The sequence below is a fragment of the Centrocercus urophasianus genome, unplaced genomic scaffold, assembly GCF_019232065.1.
Source record: "Centrocercus urophasianus isolate 14NV4802_14NV808 unplaced genomic scaffold, USGS_Curo_1.0 seq_14, whole genome shotgun sequence".
NCBI lineage: Eukaryota > Metazoa > Chordata > Aves > Galliformes > Phasianidae > Centrocercus > Centrocercus urophasianus.
In genome coordinates, this window is record NW_024884586.1 from 9,370,682 (window position 1) to 9,397,870 (window position 27,189).

Consider the following 27,189-nt stretch of genomic DNA (forward strand, 5'->3'; position numbering starts at 1 on the left):
CAAGATGAAAGGAACTTTAATGTGGTTGAACCAAAATAATACAACCCATTCAGTGGAATTGCATCTTCATAGAAACTTAAGGGCATGTAGCTCATGGCATATTGAAACCAAAGTGTTGTGCAGTGTTCTTAGATGCACTTCTGTTAGACTTCTTATAAACCTGTAAGCTTGAGTTAAATGACTGCCAAGGGCAAAGCACTTTGGAGGGGAGATATCACCTATATAACTGCATTAATTATAGAGCACTAGAGGCTGGTGCTGATAAACTACATTCTTCTCTTGAGCCTGTCTGCCTGAAGCAGAGCTCACCTCTATGCTCAGTTTATGCAGCCACGTAATTAAGCTATGCTCACTTTAAGCTAGTACCTAAGGAGAAACAAGGCTCTCCTGGCCAAATTACACAGCAGACTACAGCCTCCTCTCAGCAAGCCCCACAGCAAGAGTTGCTGCCCACATCCCGGCCATCCTTACCATGCATTGCATGCTTCTGGTTGGTCAGAAGCTGTGCCAGTGCCCAAAACGCATCTTCTTCATTCAAGTACATCAGCAGGATGGCTGCGATCTGACTCATCCCCTGGCAGTAGCTCACCTCCTGCAAGAGCAAGGGGCACACGTGCTGCATGCTGCCTGTGGCTCTCTCTGCAACCCTATCAGACTCTCATGATTTGTTACTGGCGAAAAGGGGCACGTGGGGAAGACCTGGAGATGGGAGCACATGGATCCTGGGCCCCTCTGTTATCAGAAACCCAGCTTGCCTGCATCTCCCATTCTCCTCTAAGTTCTGTCCCAGTTTTCAGGTATTTACTGTTTATTCTCCAGTTTACAGTTCCCATATGCCTACAGTGTCTGCCATATGGTCTACACCATCCCACCTGCAAGGCTTTAAGATTTCCAGGCACTCCACATGATGGTTAAAACCAGCACACAAACCATTCTCCCTCTTTTTCCCAGACTAAAACAAGAGCCCCGCTCTGAGCCAGGCCTTTAAAAAGCCCTTTGAATTTGTGCTATCTGCTCAACAGCATCTTCCAAAGGTTTACCCAAGATTTTAAGGATGCCAGACCTGTGAGATAGACCAGTGAGCAGTTGTTCCTTTGACTGCCACCTGAAGTCACTTGTGCCTCCTTGCAATGGAGGCAGTGCACTCAGCAGCCAGTTTAGACCTATTCTGCCCAAGCATCACAGCAGTCCATGCACACCAGCATCAGAACTTCAGCTGGCATGACTCTGCCTGACATACACACAGCTGCTGGATGTATATACGTGTATCAGGACAAGGCTTTCACTGTAACTGGATTAGCTTACTACTTACAGTGTTGTACACTGAGTATGCCGACAGGACGTGGAACAATGCCTGTTGCCTGCAGAGAAAGAAAGGACATTAAAATGTGCCACTCATACAAACTGAGCTCAACACACCTGTGTGTCAGGTCTGGAAGGGGGGCAATGGTTTTCCTGCAGTCTGGAAGCCACTGAGGCACCAAATGCTTTAATCCCAGGGGAAACAATATCACCTTTCCATTAGCAGGCTTCTCCCTTCTGTCTCTGCTAAGGGAGTCATCACTGTATGGATATGCAGTACAGTGCATATGGTATGCACACTGTATGTAGGGCACCTCTCCAAACCCATCCATCACAGAGGCCACGTACGTTTCATCCTGCTCCACAGGGACTCCTCACAAGCCCTCTGCACTTGCAAGCCCAGCACCTCCACGGCCAAAGCACCACAACAGACTGATGTGCCAGGCTCCAGAACTGGGGCTGAGCATGGTCCAAGGTGGATCTGCCCAAAAAGAGAGCTCAACAGCTGAACAACATGCCCGCAGCCCAAGCCTTGTCATGTGCCCCTCAAGTGGTACTCACTTCACACCATAGCGATCCCGAAACATGATGTGGTTTCGGAAGGTGCGGTTAACATCCAGATCTATCTGCTTGATTTCTGAGGACCAGCTCTTTGCCTGTTGTTTCATTTGCTGGAAGGGAGAGTGGCAGACAAGAGGAAGGGGTCAGACATCATCTACGCCTGCACCGCTTGATATGCAGCCATCTCCCCGCGGTAGAAGTGGCAGCCTGTGAGATGCAGAGCCACTGAGGAGCGATCCCAGCAGCGAGCAGTGACCTGGGGGTGAAGGGATGAAGAACAGCGACCAAACCGAACACAAGCTTGCCCTCCCACCGAGGCAGAGCAACTGTAGCTCAGCAGCACGTGTGCCTGCACAGCAGGACGTGGACCAGCACATCTTACCAGCCCCAAAACCCCTTGCAAGCACAGAGATAGCACTGCTTTGGCTCATCCCATTGTGCAGCCTCTTGCTTGCCCCTACATCCACAACACAGGATTCTTCATGGCACCCAGCCTGGCACTCTCTCTGGTCTGTAACAAAGCTTCAAGTCCTCTGCTGGTGCTTGAGGAATGATGCACACCCAAAGCAAACAAACAGATGCATGTACGCCAACAACACTGAGCTCTTCAGAGGCTCAGTCATAATGAAGTCCAAAGTACTGAGACTTCAACTCCTCTGGAAAGTGATCCTTACTCCCCATGCAGAAGAGAATCATGTTAATTTTGAGGAATCCTAGAACAGTAGTTCTGGGATAATTTCTTGGATCGGTGCAAATTTTAAGGAACTGGCTAAGTCCAGACCTGAATCTAAGCTCAAAACAGAATCCTCACATTCCCCTATGCTAGCTAATCATTTAAGGCAGTGTTACACAGAAAAGACTAAAGTCCACTGCAAAAAAAACCCACAAAAAACCAAAAGCAAACTAGACTGAAAGCTAAGCCCACCTGAATAAAGAGTGCACTCCGGAGTTCAAGAGTGGACACACAGACACCAGGAAACAATTCTTTACCATGAGGGTGGTCAAACACTGGGACAGACTTCCTAATGAGGTGGTGATACCCTACACCTGTCAGTGCTCGGGAGGTATTAGAGCAATGCCCACCAGCCCTGCCCAACCCATGGCACTAATCCAGCACAGTGGGGCCAGGCGCAGCCAACACTCCCTCAGGAATTTTTAGTCTAACCATGAAAGCAACTGTAGGGAGGAGCAACAGCACAGGGCTGCTTCTGAATTATTGCCTGCACTAGACAAGGCAAGGTAGCAAATATGACAATGAAATGATGATCAGATAAATGCTATCATCTCACGGCATTAAATCCTGTACTTCCAGCACTTCTGCCTGCCCTTCACAACGCACAGTCTGCCTGAAGTAACACAATGGCTCACACACATCTGTCACTTGAGTTCAGATTTCCCCACATTTCCCTCCAGTTTTCCCTATCAGAACAGCACAGACATCTCTCTCAAAGCCTATCACTAACTGTACTTAGGCATCTTCTGACTTCTCCCAATGGGTCATCCTCAAGGCACACAGGATGTGTTTCTGCCACCGTTTGCCCCAAAAGGATGCAGCAGCCATGGGGCCAGTCTCTGGAGGTCAATGGGCTGAGGCCTGACTCAGTCCCTTCCAAAAGCAAAATCCCTCCACCAGGATGTGCCTCTGGAGCTAATTAACAAGAGAGATAATTGCTAGCGGCAGGTGGCACCAAAGAGGAAGAGGATTAAGACGAGCTTTTAGGGGGGTTTGAGTACAGCAAAGCCTATTAATCCTGAAGCTCCTGCTTACTGCAGACTCTCCTCTGAAGCACAGATAAACTCCTTGTGACTTTCATTTCTTTGGATCGTTTCCCTGCCTGCACAGCACCAGCTTCTTGGGAGGGAGCATGATAAGAAACTACGTTATTATAGGCAGCTTCATTATCCCTGCTTATTGCTGTGATCCCAACCCATGTTCCCCGCACCCCCTCATGTGAATCCATCCCAGCAGCACTTCACTATTAACATCCATGCTTGACTGACTGTAATAAGAATTAGCCTCATCCTGTGTAATAGGCAGGGATTTTAGAAGCGCCTGCACCTCCTGGAAATGGAACTTTAATTTCTGCCTCCAAAAGGCAACAGCCTCTGCAGCACCCCAGTGCTCACCATTATGAGAAACGTTTGCAGGCTCTTAAGGCAAGCTGAGGTCTGCTAGGAAAGCGTGTGCCACCCCTACTGCAAAGGAGCCTGCTAGGTCTGAGCTATGCTAATGCAAGTTAATTGTGAAACGAGGTAGGAAAAGAAGCCAGGCAGCATAAAGCAGCCTTAAGGATTGATGTGAAAAAAAGAAGAAATATAGCAAGCACCACTGCTTGAATTTCTGTTCAATGCACACCACAGAAATTGCTTATTTGATACCAAGGAATCCACAGAAAAGTCTGCAGGATGAAGAGCTCTGGTTGGAAGCAATGCAAGAAGGACCTTGCTCCTATCTGCAGAAGAAAGAATGGAAATTGATTTTTAATAGAGACTTTCAAGATAGTACTGCTATAATAATGACTGAAGATAAAAAGAATACACCAGCTGCTTCAATGCAAGCCATTTCAATGCTTGCCAACAACTTCCAGCTGAATATCTAAGTTAAAAACTAATCAAAAGGCTTTCTAGACTGTCCTCACCCCACCGTAATTGGCTTTCTTGACTAGCAACCCTTTATAGAATGGTTCAAGGCTTCTGATCTTGCTGCATACTTCACAGTGCAATGAGTAACATTTTGAAGTCCATAGACAGGTCTGGACCACCTACACCTAGTGGCTACCTGCTCCAAGTGCTCTGGGCTACTACACAGACCGGCAGCTTGGGGAACCACAGCCAGCAACTTCATTGAGCTGTCTGCTCTTGTTCCCAAAGATGCAGTAACACCAACAGCTCCTTCACCAGCTGCCTGCACAGAACACGTGGGACCAGCACACTGGGGAAGCAGCTGGCCAGCAGTCCCCAACCTGACAAACACATAGATAAGGAGTTTATCCTCCTTTCTCAGTCCTTGCTAACTTTAAGCCTTTCCTTCTCAGAGTTCTCAGCAGGTCACTGCAGGGATTCAGCCCAGCCACCAGCGCACGCTGCACCCTCCCTATCCCCAAAAGCTTCCCCACAGGGATCCCCCGCTTCCCCCCCTGCCCATTGCAGATGCAGATTCCCGTGTCCTTAGTGGGTCCACTACTGGTCCACCCTGCCCTCCCACAGCAGCCCAGGCACCTCCCTCCCCACTCGCTCCTGTGCTGGTTCCGTACCTCATACTTTCCTTCATTCTCCTTCTTCATCTTCTCAACGTCCAGCAGCAGTGACCAGACCTGGCCTCGCACCTGGAGCGGAATGCCTTTGTACACTCGCCGACACATCTGCCACAAGGGAAGGGCATGCACTGTTAGTGTGCTGCAGAACAGCTGTGCTCACATGGCACAGCAGCAGCCCTCTTGTCTGTTCTTGTATAGAGAGAATTTCCATTTCCAGTTTGATGAGTGGGCTGGGCACCTGCAGCCATCAAAGACATCTATTTAGCCAAAATCCAGACACATCTCATGCTTTTGAGCTCTCTAGAAGAGCTGGGCACAGACCATCCCTGTTGTAGGTGTAGCTCTTACATTTCTCCTAGTCAACCTGCCCTTGGACTCCTCCTCGCGATGTCTCCTGGAACCAGAAGCAGTACCTTTGGCTTTGCAAGCCTTTGGTCTGAACTGGTGTGGCCACTTTTACCTGGATCCTCAAGGACTAGGAGATACATTTCCCCTTGGAGAGGAGAGCCCTCACACAAGTCAGAGATGCGTCCACAGCAACACCTGAAGGCAACTGGCAGGCTACACCAAGGGCTCTCGTGCTGGAGAAGATAACAGCCCACATGTATCCCTCAAGCAAGGACAGGGATCAAACAAACGCACGAGTGTCCCCCCTTCTAACTCCATGTGTTCGCTTTATGCCTTTCACAGATGCCTCTTTCCTTTTTCTTGTCATAAGGCCCTCTTTCTCTGAACAGACTATTACATTTCAATAGGAAACAGAAAAAAGAGCTTTTTGTTCCATCCCTGACTTCTCCCATTAAAAGAACTTAAAAAGAAAAAAAAAGCTTTATGTCTGAATATTTTCCATGCTTGCACTCATCCCACCCCCTTGAAACATCTTGCAGCTGCACTACAGAACCAACTGCAGCATTCTTCCAGGTTCCTGGGGACCCCAAGGCTGCACAGGCCCAGGCTCCAGCTGCAGGGGCTTATGTTAGGATGCAGGGATCCCCTCAGTCCCCTAAAGGGACTGAAGGACCCTATAGGACAGGGCAGAGCAGCAGCTCTATGCCCCACTGAGCACAATCCATTCCTGCTGTCTGGCTTAAACTTATCTGATCTCCCCCCAAATCCCTCTTTTCCCATAAGCTTTGTGCAAGAGAAGGGCCATAACTCGAGGAGAAGCATCAAACCACACAGTGTTTTGATCATCAAACCACACAGTGGTTTGATCAGCAGATCAGCAGGAGGTTTTCTCATCGTGGACCTGCAATGTTGCCTTTGCATCCCTGGCGCTAAGCAGAACATCTGCTGCAGTCACTTCTCCTTCCTGGCACACACCACACCATCAGCTTCCTTTCTTCTCACCAGAGTTTTTAACACAGTCCCTGCCCCAGATCTGCTGCTCACTGCTCCAGGCAGTCTCACTTGCTCTGAAGGTCCTACACACACCCCAGACCACCATACTCTACACAAGCCCTTTGTGAGACTCTCAGCTAATGCCAGGAAAGAACTACCAAGATGTGTGCACAGAGGGAGGCCTCCAACCACCCAGTGATGGCCCATCTTTTAGGGTATGTTACTACTTCACGGTCTGCCAAAATTAGCAAGGAAGAACCACAATATGTACGTGGAACAACGCAATTACATGAACCACTCAATCAAAGTCAAACTGGAGAGGAAAATCATAGAATCATGGAATCATTGGAATTGGAAGGGACATTTAAAGGCCATCTAGTCTGATTCCCCTGCAATGAACACGGTTATCTACACTAGATAGGTGCTCAGACCCCCAGTTCAGTCTGACACTGAACGTCTCCCAGGACAGTGCATTCACCAGCTTTCGGGGCAACAAGGAGCCCATGAAAGCCTGGCTTATAACTTTTTGAAGCATAAGCTGAGACAGAAAGAAGAAAAATGGAGCATGTACCCATTTAGTTAACAATCATCCCACGATTTGTTTGTTTCCAGAGTATTAGGAAAGAGTGGCTGACAGTCACCAAGGTAGAGCAAGCTCAGCTCTGTGGGAAGAAAATTATTTTGTTTTGAATTCTCAGAGCTGTTATTGTTACACTTTAACAAGTGTGGCATATATAGTAAATGTCTCTCATGATTTTCTCTGCACAAGAGTGCAGCAGAAACAAAGGAGTTACAAAACATGCTGAGATGAAAACGAACTAAAATGCCTCTCTACTATTTATCCAAAGGGTTTCCTCCTCCCACCACTTCCAGAAGTGCAAGTGATAAAACCTCAGTGCTGTGAATCATGGAGAGGGAAAATGAGTAATTTTCCTTTGTCATGAGACTTGAAGGAAAACAGGGAAGTTATCATTAACAGCAGCAATTATGTGGGAAGCAGAGTGCAGGTGACAGCAGCTGCTGCCCTGCATGAAAATGAAATACCCTCCCAACTCACCATCTTTTGTCTCTAATAAACTGCTCAATGCTTGCAGCTGTGAAAAGAACACCAGGACCACAGCCCAAGCAGACTGACACAAAGAGGGCAGGGAGAACAAACCCCATCGCACCTCACAAGTGGAGGTGCTGGGAGCTGAAGTGATGGCTCCACAGCTTTCACCAGAGGGGTGGACCCCAGCATCTAGGGGAATCTCCACTGCCCTGAGGCACATCATGAGGACAACGTGGTGGCTGTGGCAGAGACCATTTGCTACAACCCCTTCCTTTCCTGGAAGCAGTACAGCAGGGATGAAGCCTGACTTGGCCCAACTCTGCCATGACAAAGGTCTGCAGGCTGTTCCTAGCAGGAGCAGATTACTCCCTGCTGGGGGTCTGTGCCAGTCAACACAGAGCCCTGATTCATCCTAAACCGCTTTGTCGGCACGCATCGGATTAAGAACCCAGCACCTCAGTGACCTTTAACAGAGACAAGGCCATGACTGTGTGCAGACAGGCTTTGCTAAGAACCTGACATCCCCAGCCAAAGACACCCCTCTCCAAAGTCCTAATGCAACAAGCAGTGAGCATGCTGTGCACAGATCACATCATCTGCACAGCTGTCAGTCCCCCAGGACTGATACTCCTGCTTGAAATCCAGTTATTTCAAAGCTACAATGAAGAAATCAGCTTGCTATCAAGAAGCACTCAGCGTAGCACTTTTCCCTTGAACTACTGTGCATATGCTTACATGGCACCATCAGGGCAATTCCTAGAATCCCAGAAATGATAACATGGATTTAGAACAGCAGTGAATGGAGCACAAATCCCCCATCATTGCTGTGCTGCATCCTGAGCCACACAACACAACACTTCTCTGCAAGTTGGCATGTGTTGGCTCTGTGGAACTTTGTGCCCTTAGCATGGAATCATTTATTTCTACATCATTTCCCCTGTGAAGTCAGTAAGGCTGCTCGTACAGCCAGGAACAAGCACCGTGACATCAGCCTAACCACGTCCCTGCTAGAACGGTGCTGGTATCATCTGTGTGTGCTTCTGGAATTAAGTCGTAGTGCTGCAGAGCATGCCTAGAACAGCTCTGCAAACAGATCCGACGTGGTGCTGAGCATGAGGAGTCCCAGGGCTCTGCTTTCATTAAGGCAATCCTATCTGCTGCTCATCTTGAAACACATCATACCAGGAGTGATTTGAAGTGCAGGCAGGCCACCTTGGGCTAGGGGCATATCAGAGGCTGCCTGCTGAGGGCTCTGTCTCTTACAGTCAGCAACCACATCACGTAGACAGGGGACGGTAGCAGGTGGGGATGCATGCTAGAAATTGAGCTAATGTCAATCAGGCTTGGAGACAGGCAGCATCCCCAGGGAGGGTGTAGCGTTCCTCAGAGGTGGCAGAGCAGGAAGCCCCTGTGGGTGCTCCTGGGGCAGCTTTGGTAGCTTTCTGTACTAGTCGTTGCACACTGCAGGAGCCTGTGCCGCTGTGACTCTGGAGCTGGGAATGGTGTGAGCTGCCCATTCCAAAACAGACAAGCCAAGGCAACAACCTGAGCTCCATGCCATGTGTGAAAAACACACATGGTAGCACAGTGAGTCCAGAGTCCTTCTGAACAGACTGTCAAAACCAAGGACAAAGAGATGGCGCCTGTCTTCAGCACTCTTCAGAGATTTCTTCATAAGATGAAATCTGAGTCCTTTCTTTACAATCCTTTAAGCTCCACGCCTGAGCTGTGTCAGCCATCAGCTCATGACAACACCAACCTCCAGGCAGCTTCTGTGCTGCCAATCAAGCACTGGGCTGTACAGCTCTAAGACTGCAGCATCTTTCCTCCAAAACAGCAATGCAGATGGTGGTGTGCTCCATGCAAGGGACTGACAGGGATGGAAAACACATCCAGGTAAAGGTACTTTTCTGTGTTTCTCAAGGTCTTGCTCCTTGCTGCTCCACACTGAGCTCCACAGGGTAGCTCTGATACATGCACTGATGGTAACAGCGGCAGCACAGAGCTTCCTGTGGCAGTGCCAGCAGGCTGCCAGGCCTGATTCAAAGCTGCTTTGTGCTCTTCGGCTTCATGCTCTCCCAGGCTGCCGCCAAGCACTGTGCCTCAGCCGCTGGGGGGGCTGACGCTGAGCGCCAGGGCACAAGTCCTACAGTGGACAATGCCACTTCTGTGTCCTGGAGTGAGGGACTGTTCACAGGCTGTTATAAATAGCAATGTCATTTATTCCTTTACATTCTCTGACACAGGGACCTGTGAGTGGCTTGTTGTTGGATGGCCGGTCAAGCACCTCTCCAGCCTTCAGCTGAAAGTCAGCAAGCAGCCAGGTCATACAAATCCTGCTCTTTGGTGCTTCCTAGGATCAACCCTGGGGCTGGACATGGGAATCCCGTCGCTTGGACAAAGGACCAAAGCAGTTGGTTTATCCTGTACACCTTCAGCACCTGAACTTGTTAGCCCACCTGAGCTGACACAGGAGAGCCAAGGTGTGCTTGACACACTCCAAACACAACAGGGCCCGCTGGGATTCCCTGAACACTGTTGGAATTTGGTATTATGTCCACAAGGCCACAGAACAATTAGTGCTAAGTTCTAATTAGAGAAGTCAAGGCCACAGGAGAGTTTCCATTTTTTGCCACCCACAGAACAGCACTGACGAAGAAAATAATTATAATAGCACTGAAACGAGAAGAGGGACTAAAACATCCCAAGCTTATCTTCAGTACCATTCTTGTTATAACAAAAATAAGATTTTATTTAACAGAAGAGGAGCCTACTGCTGTTCTTTGGTTGGGTGAACTTCAAATTGCTCCAGGCGGCCAGTGATGAGGGAAGAGGATGCTCTGTTTCCAAGCTGCCCATTGCAGCCTCCAGCAGCTGTGGTAGCATCCTCTGGAGGAAGCAGAGGGAGCCAACACATGGAGCTTCTGAATGCAGGCAGGTCAGGCACAGTGCCTCTGTGCTCAGCAAGCTCTGAAGTCTGCCATCAGGTTTGAGGCTTTTTTGCCTAAAGAGGTTTGTCCTAGGAATTTATTACAAATATTATTCATTAAAATTAATTTGGTTTTGCACTGGTGTTTGCAGTTTACTTACAAAGTCAAATCCAACGCAGAAGGTTAATGCCTCCACACATGCCTTCCACAGCTGGGTGAACACCAATAGGCTCAGCAAGCAGCCAAATGGCTTCACACAGGCAAAGCAGGGAGCAAAACCCAAAATCTAGGTCATGTCCTAGACTGATATTTCTCACCCCTGGGAGAAAACCAGGGGAAAAATCAGCAGTACCCATTGCATTGTCCATGCCATGCCCAGGTGCTGCAGCGTGCAGCAGGGACCCAGATGGGCACACAAACACATCTGCTGTGCTCCTGCCTGCACAGGTGTCAGTACAAACATATAGGCTGCAATTAGGATTTCTCATCATATTTGAGTCAGAGCAGAATTTTCCCTCTACTGGTAAGCCAGCAAAATCTAAGGAAAGATTTGAAATACTGAAGACTAACTAACGGGTAGAATTAGTCAATATTTTCCATCTATCTCTGGTTTCTCTCTTAACTTTCTCTGAAAGCCTGACTTATTCAGAGGAGTCACCAGAGCATACCTCCTTGCATGTGCTCTTTTTTTCCACCTCACCTTGTCACTGTTTCTGTATTTGCTCCATTTCTTCAGCATCTTCAGCCACTTGTCCACACGTTCAATTTCCTGCTGCTTTTGCTGGTGGGAGAGGGGGGAGAAAGACAGGACAAATTTAAGAAAAAAGCTAGAATACAATTTCTGAAAGATAAGGACTTCCTTCTCCTTTGGTTTAAATTTCTGACAGCTGAACTTTACACTCAGCTGCATACAAACGCCTCTCACAGGAGACAGGAATAACCCAGAGGTGTTTGCAAGAGCTGGTAATTTCAATACTCAGTCATTAAAAAAGCATTGTATAAACAAGGAGAGACGCAGGCTTAACATGCAGGAAGCATTTCCAAAAGGGCCATTTCTTGACCAAAAAAAAAACCCATCCAGGTTCAGCTAGCTTCAAATCACTAAAAACAAGGATCACTCCTCCCCAGATGAAGTTACAAGAACCCAGTACCCACACTGGCAAAGCTGACAGCTCTCACCTTCTCCTCCAAGGCGGTGCGGGTTGGCAGCTCCTGCTCACTGGAAAAGCAAGGGGTGACATGTTAACCATGGGGACAGCAATGTGTGTGGTGAGGGTGGGAGAGAAGAGAGAACTTACTGCAGAAACCCAAAGCGGTCAGTAACTTTGTACAGCGTGAAATCAGCATCTTCCCACGGGTCAATCGTGGCTCCCTCCTGCCTGCCCTGAAAGCAGAAGGAAGGTCAATGAGCCACATCAGGAATGGAAATAACCCAGTGCCCGCATCCTGCTCCCCCCAGTACCTGCATGCTAGAAAGCACAGAACAACAGCACTACAGACCAGAACCTACTCTAAAGAGAAAAAAATGCAACACAATCAACAGAAAAGTCTAGAGGTTGAAACCATCCAGCTTATCAGAGGTGCCACTGCTATGGGGTCAAAAGGGTTGTACATCATAGCAGGCAGTGCTGTCGGGCAATCGGGCACAGGCCATCCAAGCTTTAGTAGGGACACAGAGGCACTGGAAATCCATGGCCTCTGTGACTGTATGGAGCATATATGGGATCTAAGAGACTGTGAGAGAGGATGGGCAGGCAGAAGTAGGCAGAAAGAGCTTGGCTGCTGCAGCAATTCTTCAAAGCATCCTTGCTTGACCCACTGACCAAATATCCCCAGCCTTAGCTAGTGTACTGGGGAAAAGCACAAGGCTGGTACCTTCTCATACTTGGCAATGATCTCCGCTTTTTCCTGGGTTATTAAAGTGTCTATATCTTTCTTCATGTCAGAAGCTGTAAGGCAGAGGAAAAAAAAAATTAGAAAAAGAGGTAAGTAAAACCATACACAGCATAAGAAATATTTTAGGAAAGAGCTAATAGGGAAAAGCTTTGCTGACAACTTTAGCTCCCAGCCTTATCCAAAAGATAAAATGAGGCTGAGATTAAGAAGCCTCCATAGAGAACCTGCATGGAACTCGCATGCATGCAGCACAGCTGCCAGCTCCTCTCTCTGCACTGAGAAACAACTGAACTGGAGCAAGAGGGACCTCTGTCTATACAGCAGGTGGAGTGGGAGATGCTCTGCACACTCACACGCTGTACAGAAGACAGAAAGTAAAATTGAGAAGTGCAATCCAGCAGTACTGATGAGTTCTGAAGCCCACGAGCTGCAGGCAGGATAAGCATTGGAAGTTGTGCCACGTTTTCATTCACATGGCTGTGGCTTTGCCAGCCAACAGGTCCCAGATGGACAGTGCACTCTGAGGAGCAGGGAGGGAGCTGGGACTAGCATCAGTTCCCTGATGGCCTTTGGAAAAGGTCTACACACTTAGGAGTACAAAGCCTCTTAGAATAGCTTGTTAGATTGCTTTTTGTCTGCTCGAAGGAGATTTCTGCCTATTTTGCCTGCTGTAAGACGACCCAGCAGGGTTGGGAAAAAGCTATTAAGGACCATCACAACCTTAACCTATTCCCCCCACTGCCACAGATGAATCATTCAGTGATTCACTCAGAGCATCTGAAAGCTAAATGACTTTAATAATACAGTCCAGAGATTTATTGTCCAGCTTGAAAGAAACACATGGGATCCTTAGCTGTACAGAATCCTGCAAGAAATTGCAAAATGAATCACATGGCCAGCACACTGACTGCCCATGTGTGCTGTGCAGGAGTGGGTTGTGCCAGTCCTGCCCCGTGCTGGGGGCAGAGCAACACAACACAGCAAATCCTGACCCTCTGCAGGCTGCACATGGGAAGAAAAGCACTACCTCACTCATTTTCACTTCACAGATCCATTTGATAACGGTGATGTCCTTTTCTTTTGCTTGCATGGTTCTCATGAATTTCAGGACCACTACAGATCGGACACTAGAGCCACTAGAGATAAATGGGGAAGTAAGAAGGGAAGATCACTGCTTCCCATGCTCCCCTTCTGAGAAATGTGAATCAAAGGAAACTTACTCTCCTGCTCCACCTCCTTCTTACACCACTTTAGGGTTGTTATGAGGCTGGAGAATTCAAACGAGATACTTACGGTGCTGCTGAAAATACAACTTTTCTGCAGGCTAGAGGGAAGAACAAACTGTATGTCAAATTAAATGCATGATTTTTTAAGATACTTACGAAGTGGAAATTATTCTGACCATCTCTACCACACACTGTAATAAAATAACCAGAGGAAGAGCTATTTGGTAAAAAAGGAAGACTTACATAGCAGAAGAAAGAGCAAGACCACATGTGTTTTGGCTTCAGCCTCTGCAAAAGGCTCCCTGCAGCCAGAAACTTCAAACTGGTTGCAAAGCAGCCAGTTTTGCACCTCGTAGCTGGAACACGCCTGTAGTGACCTTGCTTCTCTGTACTGTACTGCCTGCCCACACTGAACACTGCCTAGCCATCAGCAAACCCAAACTCTTCACAAAATATCCCATCTAGGAGATCCTAGATGGTAACAACCTTCCCTTTGCTAGCTTGCCATATGGGATTTCAGGTACTGGCTGCAGTCAGGTGTCTGCATCCAAACTCCATGACTTTTTGCAAACATTGCTATTTCAAAGTCAGATTTACTGTTATAATCCTCCCCAAGATTTCGCAGATTCATTTTTCCATGAAATCTTTACCATCTTATTTAATGGTAAATATAGGTATCTACACTCCATACTCCTTGACTTTAAGGTAACACAGACACTGAGTTTTTCCTGTAGTCATACCACTGTCACCAGAAAGAAGAGTTGGGCTCTGCTTACTGAGCTCACCCCATTAGGATGTATTAGCCATCCCCTACCTAGTTCTCTCCAGCACCTGCAGATGAAGCAGATGCTGCTACCTGTTCCCTGAAGATACATCTGCACACCTTTGTATCCTCTCTCCCCACTGCTTGATGAACACAAACAAGGAGGAAGTCCCATTAAGGACTTCCATCAGGACTCAAGAGCAGCATGCAGATCTGCACACAGCAGAAATGAAAGTGTACAGTCTCTGTACAAGGACTGGAGCAAAGGCACTGAAGATCTGACCGATGGAGATGTAGAGTTTCATGGAGAACTGCAAGGAGTTGCACATCTGTAATATGCATGTTTAGGACTTGATGATCCTCGGTGGTTCCTTTAAACTTGGGACATCCTATGACATTCTATGCCTTGAGATGCCCCATGAGAAATTCACTTCAGCCATGATGCAAGATCTGACACCTCGGAAACCTTCTTGCACAGCAGTTTTCTGCGGGACCTCTGACAGAAAGCAAATCCCAGTCTCTGGAGGGAGAAGCTGCTGGTGATGTTGAGCTGATGCACCCTTCTGCACACAAGTTGAACTTCAGAAAAACAGAATTTTCTTCTAAGCCCACTGCTTTAAGCAGCAATTATCTGCATGAGCTGAACCCTGCTGCTAAACCTCCCCATCTAAGCACTGCTGAATGCTCACAGCTTCCCTACAACCAACCAATTTCCCCTTGAGTCAATGCTGTTCCTTCCCGAGGTGGAGCTGTCTGGGCCACCTGCAGCCCTTCTCTGCACACTGCCCCCCAAGGCACAGCTTGGAAACCTGCTCGCCTGCCTCAGCCCTTACAGAACTGCACCACAGTGCAGCACACCACATGGCAACGGGGGTTCTAATCACTGCTTGGGTGAAGGGCAATCACTAGGAATTGTTACCCTAAGAAATGAGTTTGGTTAAGATCTGTTGGATTCCTGAATGTGCCAAACAAAAAAAACCCACATCCTGGCACACAGCACAACATGCTGGTATCAAACTGAAAGTGCTGTGGGACACAGTCAATAAGGTACGTAGCTGACAACTGCACTCACCACCATGGAAACTTAGAAGTTCTCTGTTCCTGTTATGCATTCTATTTTAAAAGCACATTTTAACAAATCAAATCATGTCAAACCTCGGGCTGCCCACGCTACAAGCCTGCACTTTTCCTGCAGGAACAGGCTCAAAGATCTGACCTCTGGCTGCCTGTCCCAAGGCAATGCTCAGAGCAAAGCCCTGCAGTGTGCAACCCCACTGAGACACAGCAGCTCAGTATGCAGCGGACCACAAAACACTCAAAATGCCCCAGAAGGTTTCACTGAAGCACACAGACCTGTGCCCATCCCTGCTTGCTGCTAATCTCTTATCAGGCGAAGTGGGCATTTGGTTGCAGCCGTGCTGCAAAAAAGGGAAGCAGAATTGCGCTCACCAAGTCAGTAATGGCTTCAGAAACAAAATTACTACCAGGCAGGATGAACACAGATACAGGAGATCCTGTTTGCATGTTTACTTCCTTGACTACGACAAACCCAAGATCGCACAGGCATGTTAATTTATTTTTTTTCTAAATGGAGGAGCATGAAGTCAGATGAAACTTAAGGAGAGACTGATTCAACTGAGGGCCTCTGCAAATGACTGCTCATAGATCACCTTCCATGACTCATAGGTGTTTCAGACGGCTCAAATGGGTTCTCATCTCACTATATCTGCATCATATTTGCATGCACCATAACATCACAGCCACCTCTACAAGAGCACGCCCCCTTCCTTTAGCAGAGGCACTGGCGACAGCTGAGAAGGTCTCCAGTACAAGCTGTGTGATGCAAGTAGCGATGTCCCAAGCAGCTCAAGCAGAACACTCGGGATGACCACAGAACATACAGGATAACTACATAATTGACAGCCCAGCAAAGGTCTGAACAATTCACTGCCACAGGCAGCAAACAATTGCTTTGGGGGCGATGTGATTGACACATTAGGCAAAGGGAATGTGGTGATGTGAGGCACCGCGCCCTTACCTGCACCTGTATCAGGTGCCGAGATGCATCAGTTCAGCCAGAGTTGTGCTCTCCCTTTTGGGCATCTAACCAGCAGTAAGCCTTCTGTTTCAGGTTGCAATGATTCCTGCTTAAGCGCTCACGGCTCAGCCCCGGGCAGCCTTGTTGCACCGCTGTCTGGACAAGGGCTGGTTCCTGCTGAGGGCTCACTGCAAAGGAAGCAAGGAGCTGGTGAGTTTTCCATCCCATTCAGTGCTGCCCTTCAGCAGCGCACCAAGCATCTTTGGGCAATGGGGGTCGAGGTGTAATAGATGTTGTGCAGGCTGCTCTACCCACAACAGCAACGTGCAAGGAAGGAAGCTCCCTGGGAACAAGGCGGGATCTTATGCTACTAGCTACATGCTGAGAGATGACTCCCAAGCTGGTCGAGGAGTTGGTTTGACTCATCCTCATTTTCATCCCCTGTGCAACTCTATACACAGGGGACACAGAGGTTTCACCAAAGAGCCATCCTGGCTGGGATTCCCAGCACAGTGGGGAAGCAGTAGGCAGTAATAGAGAGAAATCATTCCCCCACTGCCACTTGTGCTCAAGCTTTTGACTCAGTGTGCTCAGGGTGAGCTTCCTCCCCACCCAGCACATATCCCTAGCTGTTTTCCCTGCACAGGGCTCTGTGTTTCAGCTGCTTTCTGGCCTGGCTGAGTGGCAGGGCCTCCCCTGGCAGCCCCAAGCCCCTCTATCCCAGCAGGCACACTCCTTGCAGCCAAGCAATTTCTACTCGCTGCATCCAAGAACTTGAAGCAATTCAGAGAACAGAGCCCACTGCGTAGCCGTCATTATGACAGCCTCAAAAACTGGTATTTCTCTCCATTTTAAGCAGCAACCAAAAAAAAAAACAAGAAAAAAAAGGACCTGAAAGCTACCAACCTGTGCTGTGACACATAAATATTTGCACGGGAGGAGCAGCAGGGAGTGGAGTGAGGCCCAGTTCCTCTGCACCCACACTACACCAGGCCAGCCTCAGCCTTTATGCAAAGCTCAACTGCTGCAGTGCCAAACCACAGCTCCAGACACATGCTGAACCCCTAATAGGGCTGTGGGTCTGCACACTGTGCCTCAGCAGCTGTTATTCTTAGACCTTACAAAGAATTAAAAAAACCAAAAATTAAGAAGATGCAATGCATTTTTCTCTCTCTTTTTTTTTAGAAGCTTTGCTATTTAAATGATTTCTACTTGACCTCATTAAGAAAAAAAAAAAGAGAGAGAGAGAAGTTAGAGAATGCAAAAGTCCACATGCTGTTGTGGGAATTGAAAACTTATTTTCTCCTCCATCTTCCATTCCAGCATCTATAAATAAAGGCCAAAAATCCAGAAGAAAAATCCCCCTCTTTGGGCAATGCATAAGCGTGGAAAGAAACTGCATAAACACAGAGCTTAGGAGCAAACTTCTGTCTGCTTCAGAATGCGGAGCAGTTTACATTTTTTTAACTGAAGCACAGGAAGGTACAGCAATGACTGCTCTCCCTTTCAGCATGCAACAGGCAGGATGCTGAGCTGCCAGCAGCCTGTGCTTTCCTTGGCACAGTGGGACAGTATCCTTGTAAAGTGCAAATAAGGAAACAACAAATGTCCTATGATATAAAGGCACTGGGATGACCAATGAAAATAAGAGGTAGGAAGCTAAAAATCTACTAGCAATGAGATACAGCTTGTTCTCAGAAAACTTGCTGAAAATAGCCTGCAGGGCTATTATAACTACACTGCAGGCACCTAAATTGAGTTAAAATGAAATGATGTGTACTGCGTGGGTCTCACCTCTGCTCATGTCCCATGCTTAAGAGAAGTAAGCCAAACTAGACCAATTCCTGTGCTCCTAGGAAAACGAGTTTGAAAGAGGTCCTCCCTGCACCACTCTCATTCCTTCAGCCACTGCAATGGGTTTGCTGGGTGACACAGCAGCCAAACCCACTCACCCTTGGCAGCCCCTGTGGGGACACTCCCTGACCACACACACTGCTGGCAGCTCCCTGGGCTCCCGCTACCTTCAGACAGCATCTCCAGACTCTGAAGCACCACCACTGTTAACTTCCTCCCTTCCACTGAAACCCCATGAGATCACATCAAGAAATAGCAAAGTTCAGAGAAACAAGAAGTGTCTGATCCAGCACTGGGAAGGCACCAAAAAGATGTCTTCCCAAGCTCCACGATCCCTCACAGCTCTGCAGTACGGCATGAGGACACACAACGTTTCCAAGGAGTAATTAAAAAAAGGTTGTGTTAATACAACATAACCTTTCTCTTCCTTTTTGTTTGTTGATAACTCCTAAAATTACCCAAACTGAACGCTCACAGGAATTTTTGCTATTTTGTGCAAAAGCACCATTATATATAAACAAGAAAATGTAATGGCTGTTTTCCCTTTGAGGAAATCACACAAGAAGCCTCCCCTCTCCTCTTTGGGGAAAACATGTTTATAAAATCCAACTGGAAGGGAAGACTTCAGGCACACACAGTACTCACCACAGGCTCCAGCTTACAAAACAGCATCAACTAAGCAGTCAATGTAAAAATAAATCCAGTTGGGGCTTTTTTGTTGGTTTTTTTTGTTGGTTTTTTTCCATGCTGCTGAAATCAACATCTGTGTAGTCTGGTCAGAGCTTCAAAATACTACTTATAATTCACAAGGCATTTGGCTGTTACCACTTCACCGTGGTTGACATAAAGTGCATGTCTGACACTAAAAATGGATCCACTGGAGCTGGTGTGACAAAAGACAGCCGTGCAGCTTCTCAGCCACGGAAGAGAAAAGTGTGCTGACAGCTGAAAGTCAGTGATGTCATTGCAGTAATAGTTAAATGCAGCAGAATGACACAAAAAACCTTACGTTCTTAACACCTTACGCTTGGCGGCTGGACTTGATGATCCTTGCTATTCCACATTCTGTATTCCTCTACCAATCTGTGGCACACACTACCGTGTAACAACGTAAGCCGCTGATATCACAGGCCATCCCAAACCATCAAGAACTAGAAGTTCAGGTTTGCCAGCCCAGCACGTTCCCCATGTCTAGTTTTGAAACCTCCCGTGACGATGCCAGCATCAAGATGAGGCAGTAATTTGTCTCAGTTTCTGGGGAAAGAGCCCTCCCCATGAGCTCATTGCCTGGCCATAAGCCCAGGAGGAGAAGGGCTGAGGACAGCCCATGGGCAGTACCAACAGGCAGAGCTCTGGGAAGCTTGTCATCACCTCACCCAGTTCCACAGCCATGTTTCCCAGTCTTCCCCCAAGTGGGTCACCATCCCACGAGCTCAGCAGCAATCCTGCCTGGCTGTCCCGTACCTGCTCTGCCCAGGAACTTCATGGCAATCTTAAATAGCTTCAACTGAAAGAGATGGGAAAAAATGAAAGGAATGTTGCTGTTTCTCACAAAGGACAGGGGGATGCTCGGGCGCTCCTGTTATTTAACTGGAGTGCTTCAACCAAGCCCAAAGTAGGAGAGCTTCAAAGAATTTCCCATACAGGCACTAACTCAAGCAACTCATTCCTACCTCCTACTGAAGGAAAGGGACCAAGAAATCATACAGCCATGGGGTGCTTTGTGTTGGAAGAGACCTCAAAGATCCATCCAGCGTTTAACTCCTGCCACAGGCAGGGACATCTCCATCTGATCAGGCTACCAGGATGCCATCTAGTGTGGCTTTGAGCACCTCAAGGGATGGGGCAGCTACAGCTACTCTGGGCAATCTTTTTCAGTGCCCCACCACACTCACAGTAAATAATTTCCTCCTTATACCAAATCTAAATCTCTCCTTCTTCAGTGCATCTGTTACCTACTACTACAGTTTTCCATGTGCTCAACATTTCTGATATGAGTAATGTAGCAACAGAAGCAGGTCAGAGGGGACCACAGCAGACAACAACTGAACAAGGTAAGTGACAGTAAGCATAGAAAAACTACAAAAAAAATTAAATCTTCCTTCTTGGGTGAGTTAAAAAGCAGAGGGAAAAGTTGAAGAAGATCAGAGACTGTGGCAATGATGGAAAGACAAGCATTTGGTATGATGGAAACCCACATTCTAGGGAGAAGGTGCAGACAGGGACACATAGCTCTTGAAGACACAGCAATTATTCCAACTCCATTCGCCTTCCACCCTGTGTCCTGCAGCTCTGGAAGCAGATGGGCTACACGGCACTGCAGCCTGTAGGGTGGCTTTCCTGGTCACTTCTGACAGCCCCTCTGGGTAATTTATCTACATGATACTTCTATTAAAAAGAAAGGTAAATCTGGTCCTTGGAAAACACGCATGAATCCACAAATTGTAAGATGGTGAAAAGGCCCTGCCCTGACATCGTGAAGAAAGTGCAAAAAACTCCCAGTGCTGGCTAAAGCAAGACTGTACCAGTGGTGATTATACACATATGCTGCTCTCCCCAGAGAGCAAATGAAAATAACTCAAGCATCATCTGGGTTTCAAAAGGACAGTAAGAAACAAGAGACAGTCTGGCTTAACTGCAGACATGCTCAACTGAAGGAAAAACAACGCTGATTTGAACTTGAAAGATGCATTCATCTTTAAAGTGCTTTAACATTCATCCAGGAGAAGCAAGTAGACAGATCACTTAAAACTTGTCCATTAATTCAGTTAATTACTATCAAAAACACTTGCAGTGATGATGATGATTTCTGAAGGAGTTTGGGAAATGGGAACCTTCACATTCCAAGATGAAAATCTGGGATAATTGAATGCAACTTACATCTGGTGCAGCTGGCCTTAGCACTTTGCAAAGGACTCTGAAAAGGGAATTTGTCAATAAATAAGCACCTGAGAACAGTGGAAGGTATTTTGACAAGGAAAGACCCAAAGAAATTGCTTTCTTTTATTTCTCCTAAAAAAAAAAAAAAAAAGAGTGGGGCCAACATAAAAAGTAAGATCCATGTTTGAGCTAGACTGCAGGTGCTGAAACAAGACTTGAAATCGAATACCAATTGCATGGGAGATTTTTTGCACTTTTTTTTTTTTTTTAACCAAACATCGAGTCATAAGCAGGAAGAGCTTTTTTAGAGAGCAATTGGAGCCAGTTTGCTCTACATCATTACTTAATTTAGCAGAGGGGCCTGATGAGGTGAGCACAGCCATTAAGGCACAGTCACTGCAACTCTGTCCCAGCTGAGAACAGGACAAGAGGAGCTCACCTGTCTGGTTCCAGCATCTCAACAACACAACTGCCAGTCAGAAGCGGACAGAAAGCTGAAAAAACTCCTCAACTATCCCAAAATGCTGCAGATAAACCAGATTTCTTACCAGCATTTCATGCACAAACTTCCCAGTTCTACAAGACTGCTAGCAAAGTTCGTCAGTTGCCAGACTACTCTGCAGCACTGCATGCATGTATTTAGCACCTGAGACCTATGACCTCACTCACCCCTCATACATCCAGGCCTCTGGTCACAGAGCTCCCCAACACTCAGTTCAAGAGCTGAAGCATCCCAAACCCCATCCAGGGGTGCCATAAGAAATAATTCCATCACCCAAGTGAAGCAGCGTATGTGCATGCACCTGTTCTAGCAGAGCAACACCAATACTTGGTAGAAACATATCCTTTAGCAACACAAAAGCCACAGCACCTGTGCCACGTCCACACAACGCAGGACAGCTTTCCTATCACTAGCCTGCAGAGCAGCTTCAAGAGGTGCCTGTTTCCAACAACCACACAGCTTCAGCTCAGGTTCTCTGCATTTCTCCTCCTTCTCCTGTGACACCTGCTCCCGATAGAAGCATAGCTGCAGCAGCACACAAGTGGTGCCTTCCCAAAGCACTCCAGGTCTTTTCTTCACCCATATCTCACTGCTGAATCCTGCTCTGTGGCCCCCTACAGCAGGACAATCTCAGTCTCTTTTAGAGCTCAATCTCTTGCAGTCCTGATGCTTGCAATGCACTGAAGCGATGACGCGTTTCTCCCACTTCCTTACATTGATAGAAAACAAAAGCACCTACTGTTGCTCAACATTATCACAAAACATTTGCTTTTCCAGACTGTTTCTCCCCTCCTCCTTTTGGAAGGGATTTTGGCAAAACAGCAGCCTCAGCTCTTGCTCCCTGCTAGGAGTAGCGGTGGGTGATTTGGGAGCTGAACTGCACACCATTCCCAGACAACATTCTGCCTACTCAGGCATTCTCTGCTCTCACTGGGACATGTGCATGCTTCCTGCAGACCCCCTGTCACCCCCAAACCCACACTGTTGCAGACACTGGTCTTTTACAGCAGCCAGAGAAGTGCACTAAGCCACATTGCTCCTGCCAGTGAGATTCAGAATTAAACACAGGTGCCACATGAAAAATTAGACCCGGCTGCCAAGCTCACAGCTCTAGAAAAAGCACTGAATGCATTAGCATACAGTCACATTTTATTTTTAATGTATTTTTTTTTAAGCAAGCAGAGTATCAGGTTTAAGGTCCCCAAATCAAGACAGGCAACTCAGATCCTGAAACCCTCAGCTCTTGCTGCCCAAACTAACCTTGCAAGCTGCTGCCCATTTGCAGAAAATCCTCACCACTGATTTGGGTACTGCGAGAAAAACAAAACATAGAGAATTGAGCAACCACTTTAACACCATTCTTTTCCCTTTCCCAGGCTCCAGACAACGCTCCAGCCCCATGCTAGGTGCTGCAGTCAGGAAAGACCTGATCCAAACCCATGCAGTGATGCTCCGGACTGCAGCATCCCCAATGGACAAGATACTGGCATGGATCACACGCTTGCTGTGCTGCCTTAAACCTCAGGCTGCAGGGAAGGGATGGATGCTGGCCCTGGTTAAACTAAGAGGAAGCCTAGGAGGGCTGGCTGAACAGCATGCTACCATTTAGGAATATCAAAATAAAGGCTCCTACCTTACAAAGGCAAGGTTTTTTAGACGCAAATTGCAACCTCAAGCACATATTACATGTTTCACAAGGAACTGCTTAAAGCTGTGTTAAAAGACCTGGGATGCTTTGGGTTTTTTAGATTCTAGAGGACATTGAATTTATTCAGCTCAGCTCCACATATGAGGCCAGAGAAGAGAAACGCCATCACAAGGTACCACATGGCTTGGACAAGGCTCAGCCATCTCTTACCAACCATCCTTTGTACTCACAGCAAACACAGGCAAGTGCTTATTATTCACCTGTGGCTTAATTGCCCTCCTCACTCAAAGACATCAGAGCAAGAGCAGAGATGCATCTAACAGCTCTGAACACCAGCAGTTTGCTTATGACAGCCCAACCATTTCCGCTAGCAATTATCAACAGCCAGATAGCATCAGCAACCCAACCTGAGAGTGCTTGTGCAGCTCCTCCTCCTCATGCCATCGCTTCTCAAGAAGGTTTTCCACAGCCACTCTGAGTTTCAGGACTCAGACACCAGGGGAGGAGCAGCCCAGCAGCCTGTGGATGGATGAAGATGACCTTCATGTTTGATGCAGGAGTTCATCTGCCTATCTGTAGCATCTCAGAGATGACAACAAAGTCCCAAATAGCTCCATGTAGTGAGCTGCAGATGAAACCACTCCACGCAGACCTCAAATTTAGGTTGCCCTTCTTTATGCTGAGCTTCTACTGGATTCTTAAATAGCAGCATTTCTGTCTAATCCTGTGTACAGTTCCTTTTATGCTTCTTGTCCAAACCCAGTTTTCTGAAAAGCTGAGATCTCACAAATTGCATTCCCAATTGCTTTCCAAAAGCAGGTGACATCCCTGTGCCTTGGAAAAGCCCTCACAAGATACATCCAGTTCTAAAATCATATCCACTTGACACCAAAATCCACCATCAGACACAAATCCAGCAGAGCACAGGCTGCCAATCCCTTTTCCCCTCCCCACAGCAACACATCTTTGGCTGAAAAAACTTCTGCAACTACAAATGCCTTCAAGAAATTGTTACAAAAGTTTATTGAGAGATGGTCACGTAAAAAAATATATTCTTGAGGAGAGCTGTAGCTGAAAATACCAAATCCCCACACCCACTCTTCAGAGAAAATATTATCAGATGTCACTTCCCAACGTTAAAAACATATTTGTTTGTTTCTTTTTAAATTAAGATTGTACTGTGAACACTGAATTTTGTTGCTAGTGATCTCAACATGGGTACCTTCAATCCTGACGTCCTTTGCTGTTAATTCAGTCTCAATCCATGCCTTCTGAATTGCAGGGAAATAGCATCTAGCCACCTGTACTGAGTTGGGGAGTGCTTGTGTCATCCAGATTTATCTTTATTTTTTATAGTTCAGGATATCGAGGCGGAGAACGTGGGAAGGAGACAACGTCAACAAGCAGAGCAGCAGCAGTGCAGAATGAGCATCAGCACGTGTGGGTTAGAAAGCATGTCTCACCCAAACCTGAGCTGGGGTTTGGTGGGGAATCCTCTGTATGGGCAGGCTAAAGGGGAAGCTCAGCTGCTGCCCAAACTTCTGTAGGAGGTCTTCAATGTTCAGTGGGCACCAAGAGCCACCCCATGCTCCTCTTTGCGAGTACTACCACAGAAAGATGTGGCTCATGTAGTGCCCATAGGTACAACCTGCAGATGGAGATGATTTATGCAGAGACAGGCATGTGTTTAATAAATACTGCATATGGCCTTCTGCTAATTTGTAACAGTTCATCAACTCTGCTCATTTCAGAGGACCCCTGCAGTGCTACGCATTAATAATAAAACACATTTTTTCTGACAGCTCAAGGAATATTTTTAACACGAAAGTGTCAGCATTATCCTCCCAAAGCTGAGCCATCCTGGCTGACAGCCTCATCACGTTACATGCAGAAACCAAGTGGGGCTCTGAGCATACCTCACTCGCACCATACAGGCCCTCCAAAAAACACATCTGAGCCCCAACATCAGAGCTGCCAAAAGCAGTGCACACCAAAAAGCATCACCTGCCAGCAGAACAGTCTAGCACAGGCAAAGGCCATGCTTACTGCTTATAAAAAGGACAAGAAACAGTGTAAGTCAGAACCTCTGGCTTACCAATTTGCTTTAAAGAGTGGCTATCTCATTCAGCTTGTCCTTACTAAAGGTTGTTGGCAAATTCAAGTTCTAATATGAGCATGGAACAGGTTAGGAACAAGCCTCTTGCTCGGCAAAAGGGTGAAATACAAGAGATGGGGGAAAAAAGTAGAGTACTAATAAATTTTTTGGCCTTCTAACCCTTCACATATATACACTGTGTCCCCATTTAGTAACTCTCAGAGATGTCAAGAAATAAAACTGAAATTCTTCTGGTTCCTTACTCTGGTGCCCAGCCCACTGGTTCCATTCCAGGCCAGCACCTTGCTATCCTATGTTCTCACTGCCCTTTGGGGGATGCATCCAGAAACCCTCCCGAAGAAGAGCAGAGCCTGAGCAGCTGCTACCTGCAGCAATGAAAAAACTCTAGAAAGAACTAACCTGGAAAGTGATGAGCAGGAGAACAGGCAGAGCTATGGCATCAGCCTTTAAAAAATTCTTTCAGGAGATGAACCTGAGAGTGGGGTGAGGAGAGAGCAACCTAAGCCCTGCTGTGTGACCTTCCCTGCGCTGTCCTCAAGGAGATCCCGAAGGATGTCCCGACTGTGATGCAGCCCCGAGGCCACAGCCTCCCCTCTGCACACGCAACCCAGAGCAACTCAGAGAACTTGCCCACATGGTGACATCACTGGGCGTCTAAATAAAGGAAGCTTTTAATAGAATTTCCCACTGACGGGCTTAATCTGGTAAGCCCTGAAAGCCAGGGCTTCGTCAAGGGAAGGAAGGAAAAGGGAAAACAATAACCACCCATCTTGGGGCCAGGCAGGTAGGCGGTGTCTTGGGAAAGAAACCAAAACAAACAGAATTGACTGTCCAGTACCTGTGCATGGGATACGAGGCACCTGCATAAGCAGCACTTATTGTCAGGGAGTTCTCTATGAATTCATTTATTTTTCTTTTTAAAACAAAAAACAGCTCAGCCTATTTCTGCACCAGGGTAGGGAAGAGAAAGATGAAGATGAGGAGAGGTACAATGAGGATAGGGAGAGAAAAAGCTGAGCTTGAAGGCTGAATAACACACACTTTCACATCAGAGGGTCCTTCTGGCTTCATGTTCATGGGGCAGGTTCTGTGATTCCTAAAAGCAAACCAGAGTTGTCCGCATATTTAGATGGCTCCTCGCTGTAAATACTTCCAGGACAAACCATCAGCAAGCAGCACATCCTGGAAGCTCTCACAAAACACCAACGAAACCAAAACCGCCCAGAGGTTCAGTCAAGTTCACACGTCGTGCTCGTCATCCTCTTCTGCATAACTCTTTATCAGTTTCACAGTGCCACGGAGCAGTTCCCCTTCCTCCCTCTGCTCCTCCAGCATCTTAGGCCGGGCATCCACACGGAGCGCCTCGCGATCGCCAAGTGACTCATGCTGCAGTAATGCGGGTGGGAACGGCTCCCATGCCCAGCCTGTAAGGACACAGCCTTTTATGGTATTTTTAGAGTGGAAGTTGTGGTGGTTCGTAGCACATCGCCTTTTGTTTTGCCTGGGAGAACAGAGCTCACACTGCCTGTGCCCCAGGACCAACAGTGAGGAGCCCGCACAGGTTAGGAGTGAGACGGTGCTGCTCTCTGTGGTCTCCCTTGCCCGCAGTGCCGCTTGCTCCACATGGCAGGGGCATGGCTCTGGCCAATGCTCCAACACAAGGACACAAATTGTGCAGTGGACACTCTAATTGTGGCAAAACCATTTTGTAAGGATTCCTTCCCTGCATCCCCTGAGCTCTGCCACCCTGTGTATGGCAGTAGGCTAATGGCCCTGGTGACAGTCACCAGGGGAGAAGCACAAGGGGAAGCACACACTGGGCTT

The 27,189-nt window shown here is 47.4% G+C and overlaps 1 protein-coding gene across 1 annotated transcript in view; it reads right to left on the reverse strand.

Annotated features, from left to right (window-relative positions):
* LOC122157849 (USP6 N-terminal-like protein) overlaps positions 1–27,189 on the reverse strand; it is a 43,395-nt gene that overhangs the window by 7,123 nt on the left and 9,083 nt on the right. Inside the window, exons 3-11 of the mRNA XM_042814035.1 lie at positions 16,366–16,553; positions 12,318–12,391; positions 11,741–11,826; positions 11,622–11,661; positions 11,143–11,223; positions 5,118–5,225; positions 1,864–1,973; positions 1,313–1,361; positions 472–592 (exon numbers count right to left, since the gene is read on the reverse strand). Of these exons, the coding sequence (XP_042669969.1) occupies positions 472–592; positions 1,313–1,361; positions 1,864–1,973; positions 5,118–5,225; positions 11,143–11,223; positions 11,622–11,661; positions 11,741–11,826; positions 12,318–12,383 (661 nt within the window). The 5' untranslated portion in view covers positions 12,384–12,391; positions 16,366–16,553. The remainder of the gene's footprint in view (positions 1–471; positions 593–1,312; positions 1,362–1,863; positions 1,974–5,117; positions 5,226–11,142; positions 11,224–11,621; positions 11,662–11,740; positions 11,827–12,317; positions 12,392–16,365; positions 16,554–27,189) is intronic.